Source organism: Halyomorpha halys, unplaced genomic scaffold, assembly GCF_000696795.3.
Source record: "Halyomorpha halys isolate HHAL.00 unplaced genomic scaffold, Hhal_1.1 Scaffold801.1, whole genome shotgun sequence".
NCBI lineage: Eukaryota > Metazoa > Arthropoda > Insecta > Hemiptera > Pentatomidae > Halyomorpha > Halyomorpha halys.
The window spans coordinates 246,763-260,034 of NW_027107017.1; the positions used below are offsets into that span (position 1 = coordinate 246,763).

Sequence of the window (13,272 nt, forward strand, 5' to 3'; positions counted from 1 at the left end):
TTGAGTTCTTCACGAACTCGCACAGCGACGGTCCTGCTGTTTAGAAATGAGGCGATCACACTATAGAGCTGTTCCGGGCACTCTAGTTCCACGAGCTTACGACATAGAATGCCGTGAGACACGGAGTCGAATGCCTTTGTGCAGTCGATGGATATCATGTCCGTTGCCTCATTTCGGTTGAAGGTTGAAAACTCAGTCTGGAGTTTCATTAAGTGATGCTCTGTGCTGAGGCGAGCTTGGAAGCCGGTCTGTTCAAAAGGAATTACAGAGTGTTCATCACAGAATTCCCGAAGGTAATTAAGATAGATCCTTTCGTAAACCTTGCCGAGATGAGGCAACAGACTGATGGGCCAGTAGTGATCTGCCTCCACTCCAAACTTATTCGGCTTGAGGAGTGGAAACTCTTGTTTGGCCATTGGTGGAAAACCATCTTTGCCATGTTTCCATTTATCGGGGAAGTATCTCAACCTCAAGTACGAATTGTACAGGTTCGTGAGATGAGCGATCCCCTTCCTTGGCAGTTGCTTGAGCAAGACGGTCTGCACCCCATCATGGCCTGGGTCCCTATTACCCTGCTTTCGTCGAACTATTGCCTTCAATGTTTCAGGAGAGACAAACATGAAATTGTCTTCTTTAGGTATGGTTGGTACTGACATCGTGTCTCCCGTTCGTTGTTCTATATCATGCCGATAGTGTTCTGCCAGTACCATAGCTTGCTCGGCATGAGTGAGAAGGCGATCTCGATCGTGTAGGCGGACCGCTGGTGACTTTTTCGTGGCCGCTTCAGTTAGCTTCCAGAACTTGCGATAGACGCCGTGCGTGGCTCTTAAGCGATTATGCCAATTTGCAGTTTTCCATTGACACATTAGGTTTCTTATTTGAGTGGTGATCGCATTAAAAGCTACCTTGATGTTCGGGTTTTTGGAACGGTAATAGCGATTTTTTAGTGTCCGCCTACTCTCTATAAGGACCATGACGTGGGGTGAAGGCTTCTGTAGGTGAGGTGGCTTCGGGCAAAACGTGGGGATGGCTAGCTTCGCTGACTCTACGACTGTTTCTGTGAAGTGGTTGATGTATGTGTTAACATCTTCGGTGGTATGCAGGCTATGGCATATCTCTCTCTTGAACCTACCCCAGTCGGCTTCACAGTAATTAAATCTTTCCCCGTCGTCGGTTCAGGGCTTCTCCCTTGAATCTCGTATATAACCGGCCGGTGATCATATGTGATGAAATCCGTCACAGAGCAACCCGTGACCCGATGTGGCTGTCTGGTCAGAAGGAGGTCTATTGTTGATGTCGATCCGGTCCCAAGATGGCGAAAAGTATGAGTGTCTGGATGGATTACCGTGAAGACGGTTTTGTCCAATTGTCTCCCCGCTAGGTTCGCATTGGAGTTATGCCATAGGCTGTGTCTAGCGTTAAAATCTCCCACTATACAATGGTTGGTTTTGGCCCCACAGGTGTCGATGATTTGCCATAGCTCTCTCACCGATCCTCTAGGACGCCGGTAAATCCCCGCGATGTAGGTGGGTTGGTGCATCCGCACTTGAATCGTGAGATGACTTATCCGGAAGTCTTGGATGTTCATAGGTGGCGGCATCTTATTCCACGTCGTCGGTGTGCCACCCTATTTTTTAGGTATGTATTTAGCAACTGTGAATATACATTTGTTGAAGTGGTGAACTTTCTTCACATCTTCAATGGTTACCGTTGACGGTACTATGATAACAATAGGAGAGAGGGGGGTCTTTTTGCCCTCTGCATCTGTGCGCAGAAGTCTTCGGACGTCCCTGGCACCCAATGGCCTGAATGCTTCTCCCACATCTTGTATAGGTATTTCGACGTCTAGATTTTTAATGACATGTCGCGCTTCAGCGGTGCGTTTCCCAGATCAAGTGCGTAGGTATGATGTTTAATATCAAGGGTTTTTAGGCCCGTTACAACACGTTGTCTCTCATCGAGTGTATGGGTGTATATGTGAATACCACCTATTGCGGACTTCAACAAGTAGTCACTTATTTTTAATTTATCTAAAAAGGTACGAGTTTCCTTTAATGTGTGGTCGGGAGGTAGTACGACAGGTGGAATTGGCTCCGGTTTGGTAGTGGGTTCTCTTGTTGATTGGTCCTCAGTTGGTAGGTCTGATAGGACCCAAAATTGGTTAATGAGTTTTATGTTTGCTAAATTATTTACACTGTTTGAAATAGCATTTTTCGGTTTGATCACTGTAACTGTTTTTACCACTGGTAGTTTAGCTTCCGTTGCTATTTTCGGTTTACGTGCCTGTTTACCCGGTCTGTTATTAACCACTAACAGTGACTGGGCTTTAACGGCCGCAGCCATGGCACTAGACGTCACTTACACCACTGAGTTGCTGAAGGCAGATTGTCACTTCTATCTGAAACTAATTATAACTGACCTTTATGTTGTTTTCTCGAGGAACCAGTATATCAATCAAAGTCTGAAGGCACCAGAATTCTTATACAATAGACAGCGCGTTTACAGTCCAAAGAGGGCCTTCTTCCGCACGTTTCTTCTCCTGAGTCTTTATGGTTATAGAGTCACAGGTTTATTTCTATTATTTGATAGTGACAATTAAAATTGTTGAGATATATATACTCATAGCAGTGATAGCTTTCTTTGAAATTATGTGTAAAAAATCGAATTTACGCACTCAAACTAAGTGAATGACCACTTTATTTACTCTGGCCGATATATTATGAAGGAATTTGAGTGAAAAGAGGGTGTTGGAGTTTGACCTTTGATTTACACTTACATTGCTAGCCAACAAGAAAATGAATTATTTTCACTTTGAATCTATAGTTTATTCTCAATGACCATCAGGATCAAAATGTCTTCATATTAATTTTTTCACTTTATTTATTTTATTCACAACTATAAATAATATGTTACAACCAGAGAAAGAGATGTTATATAAAAAAAAAAAAAAAAATGTCATAAAGGTCAAGTTCATCCGATACCTATTCATTGAAATTGAAATTTGAAAATTAATTTAGGGGTAATCTATTAACAGCTCCTTCGCAAACGTTGTCTCGTAAGTGGTAAATTTCGTGTTGATAGGCCTTTAGAGGGTTAGTGTATATTGGAAGTGTGTCGTGAAGCCGTTTGTATAGTGATTTAATGGTGGATTGGGCTGTCCCTAATTCGGATGATTATGTCTAGATCTAACGTTCTGAGACCTGCGTGCGGCGCCGGTTCGAATCCGGCCTGGGGGCGTTGACTTTATTCATTAAGTGGCGGTCCCACAATATGAAAAACTTGACTCTCCACCATGGTTATAATAGGTTGGTCACCTGTAGATAACTAAGCAAACATCACCTGTGCTGTGGATTGCCTTAAAAAAATGGTGAATTGTATGTAGGGAGTTTGTAAGCCTTTGTGCTTATACTAGCGGGCACTAATCTGTTATTAATTTTGATTGAAATTGTATTAAATTTGAAAGTATCTTTATCGCCTTATTTCCAAACTAAGAAAAAAAATTTTAATATTTTTAAATGGATATACTATGTTCCAGAGCCGATCCCATCCTTAAAAAAATATACATTTTGAAATAAATAAAATAGAAGAGTGAATATGTAAAACAGAAAAGTATTTTTTTGAGCTGAAACTGGTGGAGATAAGAATAGTGATAGCTTATAAATAGTTGTACGACTATTTTTAAATTAGAGCATTATTCTATTTTGACATTTAACACATTCTTGCATTTGTTTTCTTCTTTTTTTTTAACAGTCCTTTCTCATATTTATTCGGAAGAAATACAATATATGTGGAGTTAAGTTTGGAAGATAATTTTTTAATGTTTTAAAACAAGACTTGCTAACAAATGAAGGCTAACAATTAATGGTGGGAAAATTGAATTTGAAAAAAAAACATTACAGTTTATAATGTAACAAAAGAACCTTTGGTTATTTTTACTCTTTATGTACATTCGTCATTACGCATTCCGTCTGTTGTTGTTTTTTTAGTTAATATATATTTTAGTCACTTATGCCTATCAATATAGGTAATAAATATGTGCAGTTAGATAATCAATATTTGTACATATAACTTTTTTTTTTGTATTGGGTTTTGTTTGGTACTTGGGATGTTTACAATTTTAACTCGAATTAAAGATTTTGCTTATACAATTTTCAAATAAAACTTGGAATCATTACCTTGTTTCAAAATTAATAACTCCGAACAACTTACTTAGCCATTTTATTATAATAGGTTTTGCTTCCTCCTATTATCAACTTAAACTAAAAATAGAGAATAACATTAAATTTTCTCCCTTGGAACATATGTATTTGAATATACGATAGTCAGCTAAAGAATCAAGGATAGATGTTAAGATGTATTCAGGTATAAGAGTTTTTAAAATTGATTTTATTCATTTAATTTCAATAGTTTCAAGGGCGTGAATTGTTACGAAATATAGCCGAGGGTGTGTTTTCTTCAGATAAAAGTTAAGACAAGGTTATCAAATTGACATTTGATCCATCGGTTTTATCGGTGATGCGAAGGAAGATCTCGGTCCACTATCCCTCCTGACTGGTTCCCGGCTGGTGGTGAGTTGTAATCTCTCTTATAATTAACTTTAATGCTAACTGCCAATCTATTTTTCTTGAATGGTTCTGTCAATACCGTCAAGTGGCCCAGATAAATAGCCTATTTGCAGAAAACCTGCAGCCCTTGACCTCAGTTCCAACAGATATCAAGAGCAGCCTTCAGTTAGTAGTCAAGAGTCACACAAATCACTTCGTTGCCGGTTCGTACAAGCTTCTTAACATATGTTCAATTTTTAATTAGGTATAAAACTTCGATCATATTTGTGAAAAGAATGTATAATTTGGTCGATATCAATTCCAAGGAATAAAATATTTTTAATCTGACCGGGTTTAGTTTTTTTTTTAATCCTCTTAAAAAATACGGTTAGGCGTTACTTTTAAATTGGAATTTTCTTGAAGATAATCACATGATTATTGTCATAAGTTTATATCTGTATTAGAAAAAAAAGAGAAATAAAGAAAATACGTTTGTTTTTAGTTTGGTAGTACACCTATCTTTCTCCTTTGACTGCGATCACGTAAGTACGTCAACTTCATCACGTGATGATGGTGAATATTAAGTCACGTTAACGTTTGCTGAACATCACGCTTATTACTGATAAAACGTTTGTTTCGTTTATAATTTAGTTTTATCAAAGTGATAAAGATTATATCGATTATTATCTGTTAAAAGTGCATACTGAAGGTTATATAATCTTTTGAAGCTATTGGCAATGTTGAATAGTGTCTTTGATTTTTCTCCTTTATTCTTGATGATTAATGACGGAATGAAATCTAAATACAAGGAAGTTTGGTCGCCGGCGATAGCTTGGGCGTGTCTTCTATTCAGTTTGATTTCACCCTGTCACCGAGGTGGGTCGTAATATTCTTCTTATCAATATCTTATTTTTTTGGGCATTTGAATAAATTTTATCCTAATTTTATTTTTATAAGTTTTGTAACATACAGGTTTTATTGGTTGTGCAGTTTAAGATCAGAACTCAGCATATTTCTAGTTGTTCTAATTTCCACATTTATTTGTTTCTACAAGCATCCTGGGCTATTTAAAATTCATCTTGCTATTTCTTATTTATGAAGTAAAATATTTTATTTTTCGCTATGTCATTTCTTAAAAAAAAAAAAAAAAAAAATAAGCCTTGAAAGTTATCTGCTATGATGCAATGTTTGTTGCTTATTCCTTTCTCATAAGTCCTTATCTCAATTCTTCTAGGTAAAAGATTGTGCATATCCAAATCTGCAAATATTTGTTTGTTTATTTAGGATGTTATTCTTCATTTGATTAAAGAAATAAGCTATCATTTAAATTTAATAATCCTTTATGCTGGAAGAGTCTTATTGAATTAAAAGGATTTAGTGAATGACATAAATTCTTCCTTATTAAAAAACAATAGTTTATTTAATATCATCAGCAACGTTTCGGGAGATTTCCCCCATCTTCAGGCTGCTGTTAACAAAAACCTATATATTACATATAATTTTCTCCTATTTGTCATTCTTGCTAATATATTACAATATTAATGTCATTTAATGAGTAAAATTTGCTAATAATGGTCATACATTTTAGGAGAATAATTAATTACCTTGTGAAACATTGCTGATGATATTAAATAAACTATTGTTTTTTAATAAGGAAGAATTTATGTCATTCACTAAATCCTTTTAATTTTAAGCTATCATTTATATTAGTTAAACATTTCTGTCCCTTGAAGTGGTGAATTAATAATATATTTTCAGTGAAGTTTCTTTTATTTATTAATGTTCTTTCGGATGCAGCATTTATTTGAAATAAACATATAGTATAAATTCTCTTAGTTATATTTTCATTTCTACCTTTTTGTATTTTTCTCTTCACCAGTAGAGATATTACAAGACAAGAATATTCAATATTCTAGTTTTAAAATATCCCAATTGATTAGGTGAGAAGACTAGAGGTATATTTAAAAGTTTTATGAATGAGAGGTGTTCAGGAACAGATAGATAGCAAAAACCCTCTTAATCATTTCTATTTCTTTGCTTCTCATCCTCCCCATATTATATGTTCGATAATCTTTATAACATGTCATTTGCCACTCATAAATTTATAAATCTTGTTGGCTTATGCATCCTGTTAATATTAGTGCTTGTTTTAGATAAAATTACTTAAATTCAACATGACTACTTATTTTCACTATCCTCCTCCACCGCTGCAAGAGGAACTTCATAAGATTGCTGCTGCTATTGTTGCTCCTGGAAAAGGTATTTTAGCTGCAGATGAATCAGTCTCAACTGCTGGAAAAAGATTAAAGGTGAATTAATTTTATTTTTCGGATATTTTTATGAAAATCTATCAGGTTCTGAAAATTTATAATCAATTCACATTGGAAGTTATTGCTTATAACTGATCTTAAAATATTCCTTATTTTTTTCTATTAAATTCCATTTTTCACAAAATAGTGTTCTCCAAATGGTATTCATAAATTATTATACTTGATGTAAGTTCTTAACTTAATATTTATATATAATTTAGCTTCTGAATTGTTTGAATGACTTTTATACCTACTATTATTTTTTATCAGAGAAGTATTTATGAAATCTAGATAATTTAAATTAAATGTTATTTGAACTTTTCTTTTATTGTACAATTCTGTTATGAGCTTTGAATAATAAGTTGTCTAATATTAATTCTCAGGAACTATTATAGCTCTCTTATTTTTATGACATATTGTTTGATAGTTTTTTTTTAAATATTCAATTCATTGAAGATGAGTTAGTTAGATTAAATAGAAAAGCATTAAAAGAAAAAGATGGTCAGTTATCATCCGCTGATTTTTGAAGGTCAAGGAAATCTACTTTTTCGCTTTTGTGATTTCAAGGTTTGAAATTTTTAGGGAGGAGATATCAAATACATCAGTGGGTTAGCTAAATTGTAAATACATAATTTTTTACATTTAGCAATATTAACCTAAAATTACTAATGAATTTTCTAATTATATATTTCTGGTAACAAACATTATTATAATAGTAGAAATTGTTGATATTATCTTTCGAAAAATTGATGTAGTGTTGTTTTTACTGAAGATGCAAATAGATTCTTTCGTACAAAATAGTAATGTTATATATTTTTTAAAAATAATTGTGGTGTTTTAAGAAGTGTTTAAACATTTTAAGAAGTATAGTTTTTTTCTGTAGGACATTGGAGTTGAAAATACTGAAGAAAATCGTAGGCGTTACAGGCAGCTTTTGTTCTCTACAGACCCTGCACTATCTGACAATATTTCTGGAGTCATATTGTTCCATGAGACAGTTTATCAAAAAACTGATGATGGTACCACATTTCCTGAACTCCTCAAGAGTAAAGGAATCATTCCCGGAATCAAAGTCGACAAAGGAGTCGTTCCACTATTTGGGTATGTTATTTATGATGTTTACTAACATTTTTTCTATTCCTTTTTTTTTTAATACAAGAAATATAATATATTAACAGTTCTGAAGATGAATGTACAACTCAGGGATTGGATGATTTAGCAGAAAGATGTGCTCAGTACAAACGAGATGGCTGTCACTTTGCAAAATGGCGTTGTGTCTTAAAAATAGGCAAGAATACTCCTTCTTATCAGGCCATACAGGAGAATGCTACTGTCCTAGCCCGCTATGCATCCATCTGTCAAGCCAACAGGTAATATATGAAAAGTTATTTCAGCCTGATTTCTATGATCATCTTTCAAAACTAATTTCTCAATTTTTTGTGGTATTTTATTTAAATTAGTAACATAACCCTTCTAAAGTAAATTTTTTTTTTCCTTTTCTCATTCGGGACATTACGTACAATGTTTCTATTCTCTTTCCCACCACCAACAATACAGTTCATGTTAAAACAAGTTTCAACTCTTGTATACTTTTAAAATTATAGTAATACTTTATTATCTTAATTATTTAAATCTTATTCATAAATTCTTAAAATTTCCAATTAATAAATTTAATCTTTCCTAGAAATAAAATACAATAAATTGAACATTTAGAAATATTTCTATGAAGAAACATTAATATTTAAATTATGGAAAATACTGCTGCTAACAAGCCTTATCATAAATGTAGTCCACTATTATTTACTTTTTTTTTGTCATTTTTCTCTTATTATTTGCCATTTACTTAATTTATTATGTGTGTGTTGTATGACAATAATTTTATTGATTAGAAATGTATTTTTAGCGCGTCTGTTAAAATTTACTCAATGAAAGTAGTTTCTCTCAATGAAGTTTTTTATGGTTAACAATTTAAAAGTTATTCTTATTATTATTAAAGTTATTATTTTTAAAAAGTTAACAATTTTTCGCTATTTACTGTTTATTTTAATAATATAAATGTTTTATTTATAAGTAATTATGTAGTTTTATGGTGCAACATAAAAAATAAAATCAAATCATAATTTATGATTATGACAAAATATTTACTTTGTTTACAGACTAAAATTGTTGGCATTTAGTCAGTTGGGTGTCAGTTTAGCAGACAGGTCTATTTCTATACCATTGAAAAGCTATTTGTAAATGTTATGAGATAACTAAATTCGGGTTAAGGAAATTGGTATAATGGTGTAAATTTAAAATTAAATTATTTTAAATTTCTAACCATCTTAATTTGTTTACCAAAGACTGTAATATCACATTAAAGCTCAAGAATTTTTCTTATAAATATATTCATTTTTATTTTAGTGAAAAGATTATGTTTGATATATAATAGCATTGAGATGCTAGGTGCTTTTACACTCAATAGATATGCCTTATCTTTAAAATGGTAAATATAAGTATTTAACATACTGGACCCAGGAATGGATTTAAAGTATTTTTATTTTCATATTTAAAAAAAAAATGTATATGTTAAATTCTAACTTGAAAATTTTAAATAATTCTTTTGAAATGTAGGATTATTAGGCATGTTTATTGGCATATTAATTGTGTTGATAATAACATGTATTTAATAAATTTTATTGTTTTCATATTTTTGTTGTTTGGGTTTTGAATTTGAATATTTGAACATTAAAATAATTTTTATTAAGAAACTGGAACAGTGAAGTCACAATAAAGTGAAACATTGGTCGCCATGCACTTGAAATTAACGATATATTACGGCAATGTATCTGTAAAATGTGTTATATTTTTAATTAGACAAAGTACATTAAGTTTTTAACCCTTTAAAAGTAATCAATAATTATTTTTAGACATATAAAACAGTCGAGTAATGAATACAAAGAAAAAATACTTTCATTTGTTCTATTCTATTAGCCAGTGCCATGCTCTAATCAAGACAATCAGGCAGTTCTTTATGAAAATTCATGAAGGTGGGATGTATATAGTCTCTTTAGAATAAATTATTTATATATTTCAAAACTTTCTACAAATTTTACACAAATAATTACAAAAAATAAATTAATGGCCCATGTGATAATTTTAAACAATACAAATAGATATTGAATTGAATCATTTAATCATGATCAAATAAGTGAAATAATGTTCCAACAAAAAATAATTTAAGTACAGTCATGAAGCGGAACATAATTATAAAGAATTATTAAAAGAAATCATCTCAAACAGCAGTGAATTTCAATCAAGATCAAACAACAAATATTTTATGAAAATTTTAAAATTTTATTTAATGTAATTAATATTTAAATTTAGGTTTATATTTATCTTTTGTTTATATAAGAAATTACTGTCTTATATAAATAACAATGTTTTCTCTTATACTAAAATATTCTGAAATGTTCTGATAATAAATTTAATTCTTTAATTTCCAATTTTATTTCACTATTTGTATTCTGAAATGTTTATTATTTAATATTTTCATAGTAACCTATTTAATATAATGTAAACATAAATATCAAAAGTAACACGTATATATAAATTAATTATTAATAAGAAATCCATTATAGCATCTGTAAGTTCTTTATAAGAGTGTGGTTATATGAAATTTTGCTTTAAATTTCATCCTTCTCCTTTCTTATTAATTTGGGCTCTAGTTTGATATAGACTGCTCTTGTAAAGAATAAATTTGTTTAGGTTCTAAACATTACAAAAGTAAAAGTTAATGCCTGGTAATTTGCTCCCGATTTGTTTTTGTTAGTGCTTAAATTTATTTATTAAAAATTTAAATTATTTTCTTCTTTCGAATTGTGGAATGTTTGTCACTTATTACCAACTTGTTCAAAATTATTTTCAATTTTTGTAATAATAAGGTTTTTACAATACTTTAGGGCTTCAAAATATTCTTTTTATAGTATCCCCTATTTTTTTTGTTCCTAGATTGGTGCCTATTGTAGAACCTGAAGTTTTGCCTGATGGAACTCATGACATAGAGCGTGCTCAGAAGGTGACCGAAACTGTCCTGGCTGCTGTATATAAGGCTTTAAATGACCATCATGTCTATTTGGAAGGAACACTGCTTAAACCAAACATGGTAACTCCTGGTATGCAGAACCCAACCAGGTGTTCTGCCTATGAAATAGCCCAAGCTACTGTTACTGCCCTGCAAAGAACCGTAAGATTTCTTATATTAATCATGTAATAGCAGCAAATGTTAATTAATCTTTAATTGGGGATTATATCCTACTTTCTCAATTTTTATGTTAAAGGCTTAGGGTTGGGACTATTTTAACCATAAGTCCATTATTGTACTTAGTTATTATTGTAAAAGAAGTAGGGATAGTTCTTTTGGTATGCAACTGCCGAGTTTCTGAAAAGAGATGATAAAATGTTTATTCGGTTGGATGAATCACCGTGGAGGTCAGATTACGGTACTTCAAAGAAATAGTTTGTTTTTTAAATTTACATTATCTATAAAAAAATTATATTATATACATCTGAAAAAATTATATTATAGTTCTAATTAATTTTTTTTTTGTTTCTGTGAAATGAAAAAGCTTATATTCACCCTAGGCAGAGTCATGGGTTATGTAAGATACAAACATGACAGTATAATGATTTTTAGTGAAAATAATTTTATTTTTTATGAATTAATTATGTATTAAATATGTTAATACTAAAAGGTTTAAGCAAAACAAAAAAAATTCAAAGATTTCTGATTTTTTCTAGTTTAGGGCTAGTTTAAGAAGTATATTGATATTTTGTTTTCAATTTATTGATATATGATCAGAATCTTGTTTTTAACTGGAAACTGTCTGAAATTTGTACCTTTTTGAAAGTAAGTTTGTATCTGATTCTTTTATTTTAATTCTGGTTAAGATACGTAATTTATAAACTTACAGATTCTTTGTCACTCCAGTGTTGAGATGACAGATTTTATTTTTTTGTTAATCATATTTTAATAAAAATGTTAAAACAATCTTTATACTTTAGGTACCCCCAGCAGTAGTAGGTGTCACATTTCTATCTGGTGGTCAAACTGAAGAAGAGGCCACTGTGAACCTGGACGCAATCAACAAATTTGTTGCTCGCAAGCCTTGGCCCTTAACTTTCAGCTTTGGAAGAGCTTTGCAAGCTTCTGTCTTAAAAGCTTGGGGAGGTAACTTGACATTTTTTGTTTTGTTTTTTTACTTTTGACCTAATTATATTTATATTTTATTTTGAAGTTTTTCTTTTTCCACTTCTTCTCTTTCCGAGATGGACTGGACAGTTTGCCTCCTGGACAGTTTGACTCCACTCTGCTCTACCGAGAGCCCTTCTCCAGCCAGTCACTCTAATCCTCAGGAGGTTCTTTTCCACATCCTTTTGCTAGGTTATCTTCTGGTGTCCTCTCCTTCTTTTTTGGGGGGAAGTTTCTCTTGTGACCTTTGCATTATTTTGTGGGGTAACCTTTCTAAATGTCCAAGCCAGCTAATTCTTATGGACTTCATAAATCACACGGTATCTTCATGTCTATTAAGGCCATCCAATTCTTTATTGTTTCTTATGTGTCAGGTGCCTTCTTCACACATTAGACCAAAAATGTGTCTCATAATCTTCTGCTCAAAGACTTGAAGAGCCTTAAAGCCTGTTGATCTTCATTTTTAAGTGTCCATGCTTCAGCTCCGTAACATACTACGGACCTTATGTGAGATTTATAAACAAGTAATTTTGAGCGCTTAGGGAATAAAGTTGATTTCATCAAGTTGACAAGGCCATAATATGCTTTATTTCCCCTCATTATTATTTTTTTAGATCTCCTCACTGATCTTATTTTCAAAATCTATTCCAATGCCGAGGTAGGTGAAGCGGTCGACAGCTTCAAAGGTATAATTATTATATCTCTGGTTGTATGGCCTTCTCCTTTCTTCAGAGGTCGATACAATCTTATATTTTGATTTCAACTCTTCCATCTCAAGTCCAACAATTTTATTTTAGAATATATACAATTTGTTTAAATGATAGTTCTTGGCCAAGCGTGAAAGTTTTCAATATTTTAGATCTCTCTATATAACCTTTTTTGTTTGGGGATGTTAACAGGTAAAAATGAGTGCATCGAGGCAGCTCAGGATGAATTATTGAAGAGAGCTCGTGCTAACGGTGAAGCTGCACTTGGTAAATATGTTGCTGGTTCTGTCAAGGGACAAGCTGCCGAACAAGATCTGTTCATCAAGGGTCACGCCTATTGATCATCGATACGAAGTGCCTTCAATTATACTCTCTCATTGCAGTTATATAACCTAGAAAGTGTTGTTGTCTGAACACATACTGAATCTATCTATTTAAGTAATGTAGGAATTTACAGAAATATATTTACACTTTGAAATTTA

At 32.2% G+C, this 13,272-nt stretch overlaps 1 protein-coding gene across 4 annotated transcripts; it reads left to right on the forward strand.

Annotated features, from left to right (window-relative positions):
• Positions 1-4,417: 4,417 nt before the first annotated feature.
• Positions 4,418-13,272, forward strand: Ald1 (fructose-bisphosphate aldolase). 4 transcript variants are annotated; one of them, XM_014429432.2, is made up of 7 exons: positions 4,418-4,568; positions 6,698-6,853; positions 7,737-7,954; positions 8,032-8,223; positions 10,844-11,078; positions 11,897-12,062; positions 12,983-13,272. In XM_014429432.2, the coding sequence occupies exons 2-7, from the start codon at positions 6,719-6,721 to the stop codon at positions 13,129-13,131; spliced, it is 1,095 nt and encodes a 364-aa protein (XP_014284918.1). In that variant the 5' UTR covers positions 4,418-4,568; positions 6,698-6,718; the 3' UTR covers positions 13,132-13,272. The 4 variants fall into 4 exon arrangements, with proteins under 4 accessions (XP_014284918.1, XP_014284917.1, XP_066901465.1 ...); XM_014429431.2 differs by lacking the exon at positions 4,418-4,568 and adding an exon at positions 4,600-4,768; XM_067045364.1 differs by lacking the exon at positions 4,418-4,568 and adding an exon at positions 5,065-5,086.